Source organism: Sorghum bicolor, chromosome 7 (assembly GCF_000003195.3).
Source record: "Sorghum bicolor cultivar BTx623 chromosome 7, Sorghum_bicolor_NCBIv3, whole genome shotgun sequence".
Classification (NCBI taxonomy): Eukaryota; Viridiplantae; Streptophyta; class Magnoliopsida; order Poales; family Poaceae; genus Sorghum; species Sorghum bicolor.
In genome coordinates, this window is record NC_012876.2 from 1,441,794 (window position 1) to 1,460,792 (window position 18,999).

The 18,999-nt window shown below is 39.2% G+C and overlaps 2 protein-coding genes across 3 annotated transcripts; both read left to right on the plus strand.

The window, feature by feature from the left end:
- On the plus strand, positions 1,056-4,998 carry LOC8068562 (putative F-box/LRR-repeat protein At3g18150). Of its 2 annotated transcripts, XM_021464498.1 has the most exons (6): positions 1,056-1,331; positions 1,651-1,803; positions 2,244-2,359; positions 3,053-3,874; positions 3,987-4,136; positions 4,229-4,998. In XM_021464498.1, the coding sequence occupies exons 2-6, from the start codon at positions 1,725-1,727 to the stop codon at positions 4,334-4,336; spliced, it is 1,275 nt and encodes a 424-aa protein (XP_021320173.1). In that variant the 5' UTR covers positions 1,056-1,331; positions 1,651-1,724; the 3' UTR covers positions 4,337-4,998. The 2 variants fall into 2 exon arrangements, with proteins under 2 accessions (XP_021320173.1, XP_002443759.2); XM_002443714.2 differs by lacking the exon at positions 1,056-1,331 and having other exon boundaries at positions 1,340-1,803.
- On the plus strand, positions 8,447-12,129 carry LOC8066093. Its single transcript, XM_002443715.2, has 5 exons — positions 8,447-8,870; positions 9,104-9,222; positions 10,233-11,060; positions 11,161-11,310; positions 11,398-12,129. Exons 1-5 carry the CDS (start codon positions 8,786-8,788, stop codon positions 11,779-11,781), a joined length of 1,566 nt encoding a protein of 521 aa, XP_002443760.1. The 5' UTR covers positions 8,447-8,785; the 3' UTR covers positions 11,782-12,129.

An 18,999-nucleotide genomic window follows, 5' to 3' on the forward strand; every position in this document is an offset into this window, starting at 1 on the left:
CTATGTCATATCAAATTTTATGGTACATTCATAGAGCACTAAATATAGACGAAAATAAAAACTAATTGCACAGTTTGTTTGTAATTTACGAGACGAATCTTTTGAGCCTAGTTAGTCTATATTTTTTTATTATATTTTCGTTTGTATTTGACAAATATTATCTAATCACAGGCTAAGGCCATGTTTAGTTCACCCTGAAAACCAAAAAGTTTTCAAGATTTCCCGTCACATCGAATCTTTCGACACATACATAAAGCATTAAATATAGATAAAAATAAAAACTAATTGCACAATTTACCTGTAAATCACGAGACGAATCTTTTGATCCTAGTTAGTCTATAATTGAACAATATTTGTCATAAACAAACGAAAATGCTACAGTAGCAAAATCCAAAATCTTTTCGCATCTAAACAAGGTCTAACTAGGCTTAAAAAATTTGTCACGCAAGTTATATGTAAACTGTGTAATTAGTTACTTTTTTACCTATATTTAATGTTTCATGCATATGCTCTCAGATTCGATGTGATGGGGAATCTAAAATATTTTGCAAAATATTTAGGAAAGTAAACAAGGTTCCCCGTTACATCGAATATTGCGGTACATGTATGAAACATTAAATATAGATAAAAATAAAAACTAATTACACAGTTTGCCTGTAAAATCGTGAGACGAATCTTTTAAGCCTAGTTACATTATGATTGGACAATGTTTGTCAAATAAAAATAAAAATGCTATAGTGTCAAAATCCAAAAACTTTTTTTCAAGATTTTCTGTTACGGTATATGTATGAAGCATTAAATATAGATAAAAACAAAAAACTAATTACACTGTTTGCCTATAAATCGTGAGACGAATCTTTTAAACCTAGTTACTTCATAATTAGACAATGTTTATTAATTAAAAACAAAAATACTATAGTGTCAAAATTCAAAAACTTTTTGATCTAAACAAAGCCTCAGTCCGGATTTCACGCGACTTCCAACGTTTTAGAAACCGGATCGCCCTCCTGCCAGTTTTATAAAAAAGCTTGTGTTTCTACTGACGTAACATCTTATTTAATTTTAATGTGTATGAAATCTCCGGTGAAACTCCGGTGATACTCGTAGCCGCCAATAACACAGCCCCCTCTAGCACGAGTCCCCGACGCCGGCGCCCTCCTCTTCTCGTCCGGAGCCGCGGCCCTCGCAGGTCACAACATCGCCGCCTCGAGCCCTCCTCTCCTTGTCGTGTCGCATCAGATCCCGCACGGCGCCCGCCCACCCCGTCCCCGGCGGCCGGCGCCCCGACCCCCGCCCCTTCTGCCGCTCTGTGGTTCTGCCTTCTATCTCAGGTGTGATTGGATTTGCAGTGTCTGCTCTAGACTAGACTACATACACGATTTGATCTCACATGCCACCACACTAGGTTCCTTAACAAACCCAATGAGTTGTAAAATATATTCTTGTGGTTTTAGCATTTTTTTTTATTGACTATACCCAGATACCATGGCCATAGTCCAATGAATCTGCGCCAAGCCATTCCCGGCCATAAAAGACTGTCCAACCTGAATATTTGATATTTTTTCTATCTATTATGTTCTACCTTTTACTTGAGCACTTTGAGTTTCTTTATTATATCTATCTATTAATGCATGGCTAGTGCAATTTTAGGCTTACATTATTTGGCCTCCTTCTTGTCCTGTTTCTGGATCTACCACTGGATATCGTCGTCTGGTCGAACCACCATGGGTCTGCTGGCGTTGCAGCGGCTCATGTCCCTACAGCGCGACCGGCAGCGGCGTCAACAGCGAACCCAAGCTCTGAGTAAGCCCCTCCCTACCACTCCCGGGCATGTTATATCTCCTCTACCTGACTACCTTGTGTGGCTGTTCCTTTCAGCTCACAGCCAAAAAAAAAACACTTTTTCCCTGTTGTATCCACTAATTGAGTCATTTTAAATTATGTTCCTTACCTGTTGTATCCACTAATTTGAAATAGTATCAACATTTGTATCTCTAAATAGGTCTACTATTCTATCATTAATCTAATGGTACTTATGTATATATACTATTTGCAATATTGAGGTTGATTGACTATCATGGAAATAGTATCAATATTGTATCCACTATTTGGTCAAACTTGAGGTTTATTGACTCATCATGGAAAAACGAGTTTTACATTCATTTTTGGACAGAGTAAAAAGTTATTTGCAAAAGTTTGTCTTTTTTTTCCCATTCTTATTCATATTCAATTTTGGTCTGCAGATGGATCGATTGATTCATCAATGGATATAAGAAAGTGCTCACCCTGTGAACAAGACACCCATGGTGATTCTCATGCTGCCAAAAGAATGATGTGTTCAATCCCAACCCTTCCGGAGGTACTCTGACATAAATTTTAGTGTCTGTTTGGTTGCCGCTGCAGCTTGCCACGCCGTGTTTTTGGTGCGCCGCAGGTCTGTTTGGTTGCCACCATGGATATGGCATGTCGAAGAATCTGTGGCACTGTCTCTGCATTTTTGTGCCAACACTCGCCAAATGTGTGGCACTGTTTTTCTCCGCCACAAGTTAGGTGTGCCCAGCGTGGCGCTATGTGACGGGGGACCATAATATCCCCATCCAGCTCTAGCCACACACATTCTTTGCACTATGTTACCTTAATATATTATCTATAAACAGAGAACAGAGCTCCTAGTTCTGCAATTGTTCAGTCCTGCACTCTGCCCAGCCCTCCTTAATTAGTACCTTGGCTTTGTTCAGCTCTGATGGTCTGTTCTATTTCTTAGGTATACTGAGACATAAATAGTGGGCTCTAAGCAAGCCCATGGGCTAATTACAATTTACAACATTAGGCCACCCAACCCCCACCCCATGTGTGAGCTCTTCACTTTGCAGATTCTTGGCATATGTGCAATGTGTAATGCAATATACCACGTGCATTCATGTGGAGGGATTACCTAGGGTAGAATATTACCTCCATGTTCTGCTGTTTTCCTTTCTCTTATAACTTTATAAGTAACCATTTGGGTTTACAATCCCAATGTTTGACTTTTATCCCATGTCTGTGCATGTAGGACATTTTGCAACATATACATTCCCTGTTGCCACTGCGTGATGCTGCCCGTGCTGCTTGCTCATCTCATGCCTTTCTACGTTTCTGGCGATGTCATCCCAATCTAACCTTAAACTGGCATATCCTTGGCTCAAATGCAAATGCATCTCAAGAGAATTTCAGCTGCATAATTGACAACATCCTGAGGAACCACTCAGGCATCAACATTAAGATACTCAAGCTTCAGTTATATGGCATTTATGATGCCTACCAGTATCTGGACAGTTGGCTTCAGGTTGCTGTTAAACCTGGGATTGAAGAACTCACCATTGAGCTATGTTATGGAGTTGACATGAAGCATAATGTCCCATGCACAGTTTTAACTAATGGTGTCCAAAACTCAATCTGGTATCTTCAACTTTCCTGCTGCGCCTTCCATCCCACACCTGAACTTGGCCCCTTCAGAAACCTAAAAAGTTTGCTCCTGCGTTCTGTGCATATTTTGGATAATGAGTTAGAGTGCTTTCTTTCCAACTCCCATGCTTTGGAGAAGTTAGACCTCAATGGTTGCAAGAAGATAACGTGCCTGAAGATACCTTGCATCCTGCTGCAGCTCCATAGCCTGAAGGTTTCTTGTTGCCTGAATCTGCGAGTGATAGAGAGCAAAGCTCGAAATCTCTCCTGTTTTATCCTTGAAGGACGGAGTGTAAAAGTCTCACTTGGAGAAACACTGAAAATGAAGAACCTGTGCATGGGCCGTTCCAACATCGTCTGTTATGCCCGTGTTATATTGTCATCCAGTATGCCAAACCTCAAGACTCTTACCATCAGCTCACATTATGAGGTACGGATTTCCTAAAACATTAGTTTTTGTAGACTAGGGGATGTATATATGAATAATACTATAGTCATACTTTTTTTTTGTATATCTAATCTGAAACATCTTTAACTTGCAGAGGGTTAATACACCAATGCTTCGTACCAAATTCCTATTCCTCAAGTGGCTGTCTATTTATCTGAGATTGACCTCTTGCCCATCCTATGACTATTTTTCTCTGGTTTCTTTCCTTGACGCTTCTCCCTCCTTGGAGACTTGGTTGTTGGATGTAAGATGCTGTTCATTCCAACCTGCAAAGTATTTAGTAACTGCTGGATCCATTTTCACTCTATTTTATGATGTCTTTTCCACCCCATACAGGTAGCTGAGGAAAGTATGCAGCATGAATCAATTTTCGGAGGCGGCTCCTTGCAGTTGAGGCAGATGCCTGAGCAGCACCATGGCCGCCTTAAGACTGCAGGTAGCTGAGGAAAGTATGCAGCATGAATCAATTTTCGGAGGCGGCTCCTTGCAGTTGAGGCAGATGCCTGAGCAGCACCATGGCCGCCTTAAGACTGTGAGGTTCAAAGGCTTCAACTCAGCCAAGAGCTTGGTTGAGCTAACGTGTTATATTCTCAGGAACGCAAAGTCACTTGGCCGGCTCACACTGGATACCACTTATGGTGATCCGAAGTGTGATAGCGCAATGTCCGGTGGCAGGTGCACTCCCATGAGTAAAGATTTTCTCATGGAAGCACGTAGAGGGGTTTCGGCAATTAGAACGTACATTGAAGATAAGGTTCCATCTAGTGTTAGGCTGACGGTGGTGGAGCACTGTACTCGGTGCCATGCTGATAACTTAGGTTAGATTATATTAGATTTGCATGAAGGTTGCTTTCTTTCTTGGAATGAATTGGATTGCAAGCAGGCCTGTTCAATGCCTCTCGTAATCAGAGTAGGTGTGTAATATTTGTAGGCATGGATGGGCCATGCCCCTTTAATTAATTCAGATTAGCCTCGCTTTTCTTTGGTATATGTTACATACGTGGATTTCTGTTTGTGGATGGAGACGAGCTGGGTTTTGTTTGTGGTGATAAGCTGGCGTCCTATGCGGATTCAGCCCGATTGTTTTAATGTCGTTCTTTTACCTGTGACTAGCAAATATGCACGTGCGTCACGCACGTGTTTGTATTATCAGATGTTCCTTGATTTTATTTTCACTTATTCATTCATAATATGGTACTATAAACAATGTAAAACGTTTGCTAGTTTTTTCTTCCTTGTTTATCATAATAAATAAAATCACGTGTGTTCAAATTTTATTTTTCTTTTTAATTGCTAATACATACGCCAGCATGTATTCATATTTATGTTATTTATTATAGTTGCATCCACGCATCCATATTTTTCTTTTTCCAATTAATTTATTTATTAGTTGCATGTATGCATCTTGATGTATATTATTTTTTTCTTTTTTCGAACAATCCGCGGCCAGCGGCGGTGAGTTTTTTCAAGGAGGCTCTCTGTTCGATCTATATGTCGTGCTATATGAGTCATTTATCATCTGTGATCTTATATGTAAAATGTAAAACTTTTTCTAAACCAAGATTCCTCGTATACCTAAAAAAGGAAAATCAATCTTACATGAAAGATACAAGACTCCTATTAAACCAAGATTTCTCCTTAACCCAGCTCTAACCTCTCCAATTAAGTTTGTTTCGTTGCCGATTTACTCAAAGACCAATCATGATCAACGCTATTCACGCAGGAGAATTCATACGGCTCATCTCATACCACATTGTCATGAATAGGTTGATTTTTTAAAATTGGCGTGAATATATCTCAATTTGATTTGACTTCCTATTGCCGGCCTGCATGCCCGATCTTAAGCATGCACGGTAAAAAGAAAATATGCTCTTGATTCTTTCTTGAAATTAAAAAAGTCGAAACGGCTAATGAATTGGACTTAAAAAATCAGAAAAGCTATGCATGCGGATTGGAATTGGACTCCAATACGCAAATATGGACTATTATATTCTGTTTTTGGAATCTAGGAGGAATCTTGGTTTAGCAGGAATCTTATATCTTATATTATGTAAGATCACGGGTGACGGAAGGCTCATATAGCACGACGTTTAGATCGAACGGTTATTAGAGAGGGAGAGTATATTATGTAAGATCACGGGTGACGGAAGGCTTATATAGCACGACGTTTAGATCGAACGGTTATTAGAGAGGGAGAGCTCCCTAAAAAAAACTCGCTCTTTTATAGTGTGATGATATATATATATATATATATATATATATATATATATATATATATATATATATATATATATATATATATATAACGTTTGGGATTGCTTGAATTATGAGTGCGGATTGTACATGTACATATATGTGATTGGTTTAAATATAATGCTGTAAGGATTGTAGGAGTCTGTTTAGGACTGTATCTAGAAAGAGAGGACGGTAGGCACTGGGGTGTAGTCCGTTTTGGACTGTTTTGAGTTTGAGATTAGGACCGTAGGAGGAGTAGAACTGGTCTGTAGTTTGTTTAGGACTGTTGGTCTACTTAGGGCGCTAGGACCGTAGGCGTTGGGTTGTAGTCCGTTTGAGTTTGTTTAGGTAGGTGTAGTCCGTTTTGGACTGTCTTGAGTTTGAGATTTGGTAGATAAGATGTAAGATCACGTTTTTTTATGGCTCATATAGCACAAAGTACAGATCCGTCTTATAGTGTGATTAACTAGAAGAATGCTTTTGGAGTCAAACTCAGCAAAGAATTTGGTGCTGAATATTCTATGTCTAGAGCAAGGAACAATGATGGCATGGTGAGATGCAGGTAATAAAGCAAATGCGGGAGAACCTTTGTGGTCGACAGAGGAGGTGGTGCATAGATCCATGCCTATATGAACTTAAATGAAGATAAATTTAATATCAAAGTTGTAGTCCTCAACACAATCTACAACTTTGTAGTTTAAAAGTTTTTATTTAAAGTCATTTTGTGTTACAAAATTTAATTTTAAATTTCAAAATCTATAAACTTACAAAAAAATATTTTGGGACCCTAAACGGTTTTAATTTTAAAACTTTTCAACTACAAAGTTGTAGATCGTGTTGCTGAGTACAATTTTGATATAAAGTTTATCTTCGTTTGAGTTCATATGAAAAAAATATGAGCTATTTTTTAATAGAGAGTTATTAGATTTGTCCTATTGTGACGGACTTTAAAACCTATAATTTGTGAGATAAATTTTTTGAGCTTAGTTAGTCCATGATTAGACAATATTTATTAAATACAAATGAAAATACGACTGTGTTCATTTTACAAAAAACAAAATAGAACTAAACAAGTCCGAAGTGAGAAGCCGCCCTATTTGCCATAAAAAACTTTTCACTCCCGCCACACTGAATGTTTAGATACATATATAGAGCATTAAATATAAATAAAAAATAATTATACACTTTATATAGAACCGCGAGACGAGAAGTCTAATTAATCCATATAATTAGTCATAATTGCTACAGTAACATACATGTGCTAATGATAGATTAATTAGGCTTAATAAATTTGTCATGCAAGTTATGTAATTATTTTTTTAATTAGTATCTGAATACCTCTTCTAACATCCCATAAAACATCTGATGTGACATCCAAAAACTTTTCATCCACAAATTAAACAAGGTTATCCTACCCTTACCCAAGGTTAAATGGACAAAATATTTTTACCCTTAACCTTCCTAAATATATTTTTTAGAATACCCTCCCTAAATAAGTTTTTCTATAAGAGACCCTCCCTAAATAAGTTGGATATGAATTTGGGTGTGGATGCTCATACCCAACGGATGCTCATACCCAACGACAGGTATAAGGCCCACAGCCCTACCCGAGGGTGGTTGGTGGTTTATCTCATGAAAAAGTCCGTTTATCCTCGCTGGACTCTAAAACTGCACAAACTATTTCTCTCAACTTTTAAAACCGTATGTTTACTTTCCTAGCCCGCTTACAAGCAGTTTTGAAGATGATTTTGTCTTTTTCTTTTTTATTTATTTTGGTTAAATCTTTAAAAAACATAGTAATATAATATGATATGCTTCATTACAAAGTTTTTGCTATAGAGTTTGATCTATTATTTTTAGTGTGGTCTAATTATTGTATGCTTGACATAGTAGTAAAAATTTCATACTCATTGAATCATGTATAACTTAGTTATAAAATGATTTAGTGTTTATGCTTGTTAAATCTAAATAAATCTATAACTAAGTTATATGTTATCTAAAGAACATGAAATTTTACTACAGTTCAAACAATAATTAGGCCACCATAAAATTTTTATTACAATTGGACCATAGAAAATGCAGTTATGAATTATTCCAATTAATTACATAAAAGAATAGATCAAAATCTACAGCAAAAATTTTATACTAAAGCATACCATATTATATGTTAGTTATGTAGATCTATTTATGTGGAGTCCAACAAAATTGAATTTTATATTATATATTTATTCATGATTTAATATTGTTTTTCAAAAAATTCTGTCAAAATAAAAAAAAGATAAAACCGCCTTTAAAACAGCCTATAACCTGAAAACACACGACTTCAAAAGTTAAGAAATATGATTTATCCTGTTTTATAATTTAGGAAGATCTCCAACTCCTTCCCCCACTCGCGCTCGGTCCCAGGGATCGGAGCGGCCCCCACTCGGCGGCGTCCACCGACGGAGGGGCAGTCCCAGGCTCGGCGGCGGCGTCAGCGGCTCCTCCTCCCGCCTGTCGCCAGTCGCCTCGCGCCCTCGCCTCCGTTCTCCGCGCACCGGCCGGCGACCCTGCGTACGCACCTCCCTCTCCCCTCCCGCCTCTGCTGTACCGTGGGAGCCCGGCCAGCTGCCCAGGGTGGCCGGGCCTTGGCTCCGCCGGTGACTCCAACGTTCAAGCATGGGGCTACTGGCACTGCAGCGGCTCATGTCCCTGCAGCGCGACCGGCAGCGGCGTCAACGACAAACCCGAACCCCAATCCTGAGTAAGGCCCTCTCTATGCACTCGCCGGCATCTCATCATCTCTAAAACAGCCAACTTTTTTTAGTCTGCTGTGTCTGCTAACTGATTCGTTCTAAAATTATGTGAGCCGGCTACCAAACTTGTTATTACTCTACTCTGAGCTTGAATTGTGAGATCGGTATTCTGTTTCAGTAGGTTATTAGATTCCCCAACCGAGCAACTTTTAATACCCTATCTGCATCTGTTGGGTTGCAGATGGATGGATTGCTGCTTCATCACTGGGTAAAAGGAAGGGCTCTTCCTGTCAAAAAGATGCTCATGGTGATTCTAAAGTTGCCAAAAGAATGAGATGCTCAATCCCAGCCCTTCCGGAGGTATTTTAGCTAACTGATGGAAGCAGTTAATGCAAGCATAATATAATATCACCATGATTGCTCTAGCCACACAAATTCTTTGGACTATGTTAGATAAATATTACCTGTACATAAACAGAGAACAGAATTCTAGTGATGCAGTTGTTCACAGTCCTGCACTTCAAAATTGTTAGCTTGGCTTCGCTTCAGCTTTCACCTCGCAGAAAGCAAAATGATTTCATCTCTCATAGTCTCATTAAAAAAACTGTTGAAACATTTTAAGTCCAGCATAGAACTGTCTGCCGTGAGCCTTAGATCCTCTGTTTTCTTGATGAGTAGATTTCTATTAAAGATTTGGGAAATTTCTGGATTCACTCACCTTTGTTTTCCTATTTTTTACGTATATAAACACACATGCTGACATATATTGTAGTCTCTAGGATTATGGGCTTAATCAATCTCCTATTTGTGAGCTCTTCACTTTTCAGATACTGTGGATATGTTGGACTAAATTTAAATCGCATATTTTTACATGATGTTTTCTTATTTATATGATCCTTTTGGATCTGTTATCTATTTTACTTACAAAGTTTAATGCCTATCTTAACACTGTGAAAAAACAAACTAGTAGTGCTAAAAAGTAGTAATTCGGCCAGACCAATGGTATGCCTGTTCAAAGAGAGATATAGGGAATTTGAGCTTTGTTTAAGTAATCTGGTATACTTCCGTACCCATTCTAATTTGGTCCTATAACATGGTACTGATATGATTAAACATCACATGGAATTTGGATGAGACCAATGCACATACCAATGTTATTGACTACTCTCTGGTCTAATGCAAATAGGATTATATTTTGTAGTATTTAGTCAGTAATAGCCATGTCATAGTAGCTTTCATGGGAAAACTTCTATGCAATGGTCAATTTATCACCATGTTTACGTTCCACTGAAGTATGTACCTGTGTAATGCAATGCACCTTCATTTGGCATATCCCTATGTTTAACCTTCGTCCCGCGCATGTGGTGCAGGACATCTGGCGCCATATACATTCCCTATTGCCACTGCGTGATGCTGCCCGTGCTGCTTGCTTGTCTCACTCCTTTCTACGTTCCTGGAGGTGTCATCCCAACCTCACCTTAAATATGCATGTTCTTGGCTCAAATGCAAATGTACCTCGAGAGAATTCCAGCTGCATAATTGACAATATCCTGAGGAAACACTCAGGCAGCCACATTAACATACTCAAGCTTCAGTTATATGGTATTTATGATTCCTACCAGTATCTGGACAGTTGGCTTCAGGTTGCTGTTACACCTGGGATTGAAGAACTCACCATTGAGCCATGTCATAGTAGAGTCAAAATGAAGCAGAATGTCCCATGCAAAGTTTTATCTTATGGGGTCCGAAACTCAATCCGGTGTCTTCAACTTTCCTTCTGCGCCTTCCATCCCACAGCTGACCTTGGCCTGTTGAGAAACCTAACAAGTTTGTGCCTGGAGTCTGTGCATATTTTGGATGATGAGTTTGAGTGCTTTCTTTCTAACTCCCCTGCTTTAGAGCGGTTAGACGTCAATAATTGCTCAGAGATAATGTGCATGAGGATACCTTGCGTGCTGCTGCAGCTTCATTGCTTAAAGGTTTCTTCTTGCTTGAATCTGCGAGTGCTAGAGAGCAAAGCTCGAAATCTATCCAGTTTTATTTTAAATTCAGGATGTAATGTAAAAGTCTCACTTGGAGAAACATTGCAAATGAAGAGCCTTGGCATGCGCCGTTCAAACCTCATATGTTATGCCCGTGCCGAATTTCCATCCAATCTGCCAAAACTTGAGTCTCTTTGCATCAGTTCAGATTCTGAGGTATACTTCTCTCAACTTAAGTTGTAGATTAGGAATGTGTGCATATCACTCTAGTTATTGTACCTTTGTATAATTAATCTGAGACATCTTTATGTTGCAGATGGTCGATACACCTATGCTGCCTAGCAAATTCCTCTTCCTCAAGCATCTGCGTATTTATCTGGGATGGGCCTTTTCCTCGGGCTATGATTTTTTTTCTCTGGTTTCTTTCCTTGATGCTTCTCCTTGCTTGGAGAATTTATTGTTGAATGTAAGGCACCGTTCATTCCATCCTGAAAAGATCTGATCACCCTGGGGGACCATTGTTTTTAAGTCTATTTTCTGCTGTCACTTTCAGCTTCAGGTATCCCAGCATGCATCGGTTTTTGATGGTTCATCACAGTTGAGGCAGATGCCTGAACAGCACCATGGCTGCCTCAAGAGTGTGAAGTTCATAGGTTTTAATTCAGAGAAGAGCTTGGTTGAGCTAACATGTTATATTCTCAAGAATGCCAAGTCACTTGGATGCCTTACACTGGACACCACTTATGGTGATCCCAAGTGTGATAACAAAATAATGACCGGTGGCATGTGCGCTCCCATGAATAAAGGTTTTCTCATGGAAGCCCGTAGAGGTGTCGCAGCAGTTAGAACATACATTGAAGATAAAGTCCCGTCTACTGTTAAGCTGACAGTGGTGGAGCACTGTACTCGGTGCCATGCTGATAACTTATCTGAATAGGTTAGACTTGATGAACCATGCTTTTCTTTCTTGGATAGCAAGGCCTGTTCAATATTTATCACAGATTCACAGTAGCTGTGTAATATTCCTATAGATGGATGAACCATGCTTTGTGTCTTGTGTTATTGTACCCCTTCAATTTGAGCGCTTTTTCTTTTATTTATTTATTTATTAATTGTGGAGATGAGCTGGGTTTTGTTGGTGGTGATAAGCTGGCATCCTACGTCGATTTAGACAGATGTTTGAATGTTCATGTTTGTGGTCAACAAAAAAGAAGGTGTTGTGGTTTGGTTGCTTATAAACAAATGCATCGCAGCTAATATAATTTGTGTAATGGGATGGAGATAAGCCTTTGTGTTTTCTTAATACTGAACCTAAGAAGGCTTATTGCCTCAACTAGTAAAAGAAAGTGGTCATGTTGCAAGACGGCGATGGTGATTCGATCTCAAGCTGGCAAAACCATCAGAAGTTCAATCTGAGATGGACCTTCTTGAATGGCTGAATCCTGAGCTACCGATCGGCGCCTTATTTATATTCAAATTCTGACGGTGCAAGCAGGATTTTGGCTCGGGCTAACTTTTTTTTTTACTAAGTTAGTGTACCTACATGTTATTATGACCTATAAATAAAAACAAGAAGAAGATGTTTTAGGCCTCATTTGGTACCACTCCGGGAGCAACTCCATGTCCCTGCCCCTACGTACGCACTAAACAGGACAAGCAGCTTTGAACCCGCAGATCATGTACCGTTGCATGCATGCTTCTTTTAGAAAAGGCAGGACCACGCTCGTTAATTCACGGGTTGATGGCAGGGCAACACGCATGTACATGGCGTTTAAAAGTAATTTTTGTTTGGTTTGAAATTTTTGTTGGTCAAATTAAATTTTTTTTTGACACCTGGTCAAATCAAGTTGAAGGAGTGACGAATTGTGATCTAAAAATTGATATTTGGTTTTTGATGAAGCTAAAATCTAGAGCAGTAAAACACATGCAGAGTTTCAAACTGCGCCAATATGTACAAGGACTAAACAGAGTTTGAAATGTTTGAATAATCAAGCTTGAATTTTCTCAAGCCTGAGCATTTCCCAGCGTCCTGAAAATTTTTCTCAAGCCTGAGCATTTCCCAGGGTAATAAGGCCTTCTTTAGTTCACCCCAAAAACCAAAAACTTTTCAAAATTCTCCGTCACATCGAACCTTGTGGCACATGCATGGAGCATTAAATATAAATGAAAACAAAAACTAATTTTACAGTTTGTCTGTAAGTCGCGAGACTAATCTTTTAAGCCTAGTTATTCCATGATTGAACAATGTTTGTCAAATAAAAATAAAAATTAATTTCACAGTACCTGTTGGCTGTTGCCCAATCACGGCAGTGTTTCTTATGATTTTTTTTTTGTGTTTTGACCGTTTTTTTTGTTTATGACCGATTTATTTTTGTAGCCATTTTTTCCGCTAGGCCTTCATGTATATATACTTGGCCGTTTTTTTCTTTCTATACTAGGTTCCTTTTGTCAACAAAAATAATTAATTATCTAAACTATAAATACTTTTGTAATTTGATCATTAGAAATATATCTTGTCAACAATAATAGTACGTGATGCCAATCACAAATAGTACTATTCCGTTCGTCATCACAGTTACAAAGAATCTGTAGGCCCCTACTCTTTGGGACAACATGAACCAACACTACTGGAAACTACATTATCCCTGTGTGCCAAAAAACCGTCAAGGAAACGGAAAAAACCGTCAAAATAATTAATTCTGTCGGTAGACCGACAGGCATATCCCGTCAAGGATAGATTGACAGAGAAATGATATTTGCCTGTGAGCCACCCGACAGAAATATTTTTCTGACGGTATTTCCTTGACGGATGCTTGACAGAACAAATGTAGCGACCGGAGGTGCGGCACGTTGTCAGCAACCGTCAGGTTAATTGATTTCCCTGTAGGCTTACTATCAGGGATATTGTTAATTTCTTTGTGGGTTTTAGTATCTTTTATGTCAGTCAACTCTCAAGGAAATAAAGACAATTCTGTGGGATAGGAAGTTATTCCCTGTCGGTTTTCCATCAATGAAATAGTTAGTTTCTGTTAGTTGAACCAAATTATCTTGATGGTTTCCCCTCAAGGAAATTGCAACTGGATTTTTCCTATATTACAGGAAAATATCACAATTACATGTTTTGTTCCAAATACACCAAACAATACATTATAAGCACAGAACAATAATCATTCATATATATTAGAAGTTCCATAAAAGCTTACAAAGTATTCAACATGGGCCAACATAACAAAGGTTCTGCCCTCACAAATTACATCTAAATAAGTTCTACTACTAGCACCATATGCTGCTACTAATTTATACATGTACAGCCATGTCACCTACCACAACATCCTAGTTTTAGCCAAGTCCATCTAACATTCAGTTACTACTAAGTTACCATCCACAGCCAAACATGTTCAGAAGACAAAAGACAGCCACCAACTTATGTTGTTCAGTGGACAAAAGTCACTTTGACAACCCATGTGCTATTTCTCCCAATAGCAACCTTACCATATGTATCCCAAATCACAGAAATCATCGATGTTTGATCCAGCATTGCTGGCCCCATTGTTGTCGTCGATGTCCTCTTCATCCCTGTCCTCTTCATCCCCTTCGTCCTCCTCATACATCTCTTCATTCATGTCCTCATCCGTGTCCTCTCCTTCCATGTAGCTACCATCCATGTCCTCTTCGTCCTCTCCATCCATGTCCTCACCATCCAAGTCCTCATCAACATGGGATGAACTAGTGGACAGCTGCAAAATGATAATACTATGTAAATATCAATTGGATTTTAGGAGTGATGAACAATAATTAATTGTCTTCTTTATGATTTCCTTTTACACCAAGACCATATATGAAGCATATACAAGTGAATAGTGGCCCTAACAAGAAATAAAATGAACTAATATTCCATGAAATTCTGTTGCTGAAAGAATTATTTAGACATGTATAAGATTTCAAAGTCTATTTCATCATCTACTAGCTATGTCAAACCTTCAGATTCCTGTAAGACTAAATTATTCCTTAGTGGAGGTGGCAAGTTTCAGTATCTAGAAGTACAGCTTACCATGAGGTTAAAACTAAGATGGAAAGTTGGAAACTACAGTAACCATCAACATGAGGACACTCCCTCACTGCTGCACTGCGTGTTGTCATTCTGACATCAAAACATATCAGTTGTCTACTTAAAATGGTTTAGACTAGCTGTTTTGTTTTTTCATAATTAATACTGATTTCATAGGTACAAGTATCAAGTTAATGTACTTACCTTTGCTTGTAGAGCTGCAAGGCGCCTTTTATGATTTTCTGGAACCTCCTGATCCAATTTGCGATAAAGATCCTACATGCAAACAAGTATAGTAGTTCAAAATTAAACTGCTAGGAGTGTGCTTTCTTTAATCAATAAATAGAGACACGAATTCACATCCATACCAGTATTAGGTCATTATTAAGTTCCCCCATCTGGTTAAGGCGCTCTTGTAAACACCTATTTGCATGACGTAAATTCCGATTATCTTTGGCCATGCGTCGATAAGATGCTACATTTGAAGATGCAGGATTTTTTCTCTTGGCAGCAGCCCGCACATCAGCCAATTTGACAGCACCATTTGCAATGGCTACACGACCATGGCGCAAGGCACCAGACAGATCATACAAAATTTTTCCATCCAACTCTTGTTGCTCTAGCCCTTCTGGATGAGCAGCCTGGGACTTTGCTGTATACTCATCCTAGAAAGGAAAATACATTATTAGCCATATTCGGGACTAGTTGGCAAGCTGCAACAAAGTAAAGATGCTAATGTTTATAGACAAACAAGATTGAACATGAAGCATTATGTCAGAACCAACAAGCAGCAGCTTGTTAGATACATACCACAATCTTTTGTGCTTTGCGGTTGCTGATTGTACCAGGTCGGCCAGTGTCATCCACATTTTTCATGCCACACTTCATCACCTTGAAAGTGTTCATATCCGTTGCACTCTCAGGGCCAAATTTCTCACCCTACAATAAGAAATAAGTATTGCATACCATTCTCAAGAGAGTTCTGTATGTAACTTATATAAAGAGAAGTGTGCCTACCAAAAGTTGCCTTGTCTCCCCAAACGGTCTAGATCCACCACGATTTTGAGCAATATCATCAGAAGATAACCGAGATTCCTGCCCCCTCTTTCGTTTTGTGAGGAACTCTTCTGAGCACCAATGGCGACAAAGAGAAGGCCATGCAACACGCTTGCACCACTTCACTCTGCCATTCAGGTATTGTTCATATATAAGCTCTATCGGTCGTGCCAACTTGTCATCTAGGGTCTGGTTTAGTACGTCCTTGTAGTACACCTTGACAGCATCCACACGAGCTTGGTACATGAACACCACTTCGACCGCGATCCCTGAGCTTTCCACTTTCATTGCGCTGGTCTGCTGGCAAGTTTGGAAGGCTAGAAATGCGAAGGTCTTCAGGAACGAAGACCATTCTGTCGACCGCGTACTTTTGGACTGCAAAGCGGCAGCCGAACTTTGGCAATTCAGAATTCCAAGAGCAAAGAGGCAATCTGTAACACACTGGTGCACCATCCTGCAGATGGCTAGGCAGGGCCAAGGCTAGGCTACATCCTCACTCTTTTCCTTTCTTTCAATCTCTTGCAGCATAAGAATGCTGCTCTGTATCTTCTACACGTGTAAACTCTACCCATTCGGCCATTTCGGGCCTAATAAAATTCATCAGGTGGGGAACGCCTCCCCCCCCGTTGACCCTCAAAAAAAAATGTCCTTGACCTTTTTCCTAACATAATTTTCCAAAACACGGTCTGCTTCTTGCTGAACCTCCCTTCTGACTTGAAACAAACGCTACATGCAAAAGCGAAGAAAGTCGTTTCGTCATGTAATGAATGTCTACAAATAATTACACATATAGTAACCATAGTAGTTATGGTACAGGTGTGTCAACTTATACAAAATACATGTTACTTACCCAAAATTCAGAAAGTACACGATCTCCGGCAGTCTGTCCTGTTTTATCCTTTGGTGTTAGGAAGTAATCAGCCCACTCCAGTGCTGGGCGGGTGTTAAGAACTACACCATTTTGATCCTTGTCATCTACCAGGCCTGGGTATTCTCTCTTAAGAATGACCCCAACTTGAGTAGAGTACTTATAACCACGATAACCAGCATAAGTAAATTGCCTATTCACCAGTATAAGATGTAAGACATGTAAACAATGGTTAGTAAAAGAGTTGAAATGTTGGGAGGCAAAATGTAGAGATGATTGTGTACTCACGTATCACCAAGTGGTTCAAGGTCAACCTTGCGACCACGCACTGGCATTTTTAACTTTGTAAGACACCCCTGCTTTCTCCCCCTTTGCTTAGCTGACTGTACAGAACGGATAGGTTCAGTAGCATTAAGGCTTTGGGAAGGAGCATCAGACCTTGCTCTTTGAGAGGCACCATCACTTGAGTTTGAAACACGAGAAGCACTCCCTTTTACACGACTATTACGGCTGTGACGAATGCTACTCACCATCTGCAATGGAAAATTATAAGTGAGATTTAGCATGCAGACAGGTCTATTTATATTTTTCTGTGTGCCAAGAGTACCGACAGGTTAAATAGAATTTTTCTGTGAGTAATTTTATACCCGTCAAAAAAAAATACATGGCACACAAGAATAATAGTGTTTCCAGTAGTGCAAAAATCTGTGGCAGAGATGGTTTATGAATTTCACAGCTTGATTCTTTTAAAAAAATCACAGCTTGATCACAACGAGACCTCTCAAGACGAGGGAGCCGGACACAACTCTGAGAAGTTGTGCAGTGGATTCTCCTTGAGAAATTTAATTCCTTCGCTCCTATGTCACTAACATCCACCTTGCATTCTCTACTATACCATGTCTCCCGCTCGCGTGGCCGATTTTTGGTTGAGGGAGGGCTGCACGCTTCCTCTACCTTCCTTGCCTCATTCACTGCGCCCTGCTGACCGATCTCCTCCATCCTGCCAACCGCTATGTTGTCTATTTTCTCACCAAATTTGTATGACTGGCCTACAAGAGGGAACGGAGGTTATGTTACAACATATATGTTCGTCAAAACAAACAGAAATTAAAAAGTCAGATGCATGAGCACATTTAATTTTCTAATAAATCTAAAACTAATCTGTTGATGCAGAAGACGAACAGCTAGATGCTAAAGAGGAGATTTAGATCCCCCGAAGGTGCAGATACACTCATTTGGTTTTGTATCAGGCATCCAAGTAGTTCCTTTTGATGAACTGAAATCTACATCATTGCAACCAAACTAGCCTAGTCACAGATATTGTCATGTGTGACCTGATAAACCTTCCATTATATTTAATCTATAAGTCATGCTAGATCTCTAGATATGAGAATGATCATAGAATTCCATAAGATAAATACAAGTATACAATTCTCGCATAAGTATCCATCTTATTTGGCCATTTCATTGTCACGGTCACAGACCATTATGAGAAACTCAAACTGCATGACCAGACAGGTAGCTGCAATAATGAATTGAGCAAAATAAGATAAAATAGCTGCCAGATGCCATTGGGTGTGGCATATATATGGCCTTCAGCAATCTCGCCATGCCACACGACACTCACCTAGCAGTCGAGGGGGAGGTTTGACCAGCATAGCTGAACTAGGGAGGTGCTGGATGTATCCTCACTAAATCACGCATGACATCCATCCATGGACCTGGTTGAGGGAGTAAGTTTAGTTCACGGTGTGGTTTACTCGAAATAATTAAGAAGGTGCATATGCATAGTATTAACTATTATCGGCTGTTGATTGCATGATCCAACGAGCCCATGGGAAAAAAGCTAGTTAATTAATTATTATGGAATCTGAAGAAACAATTGTTATGATTCATAATCAAGAAAAATGAATTAATTTATCAGTGAACAAGGCATATATATCTGAAATTTTGAACATCTACACTCAGGATGAAAACACATTGCATATTAGGCATCCATATTCACAAGTAAAAAACAATAGCACATCAATATGTTCCATTCAAAAAAAAAAGACCATAAATCTTTAGTTCTGATCCCCGGTCGAAGAATCGATTAAACACTACACAAAAATCATAAAATTTAATTAGACTTTGAAAGTTCGAATAAAGTTGCAAATAGCACATATATCTTGTTCTCTAAAACT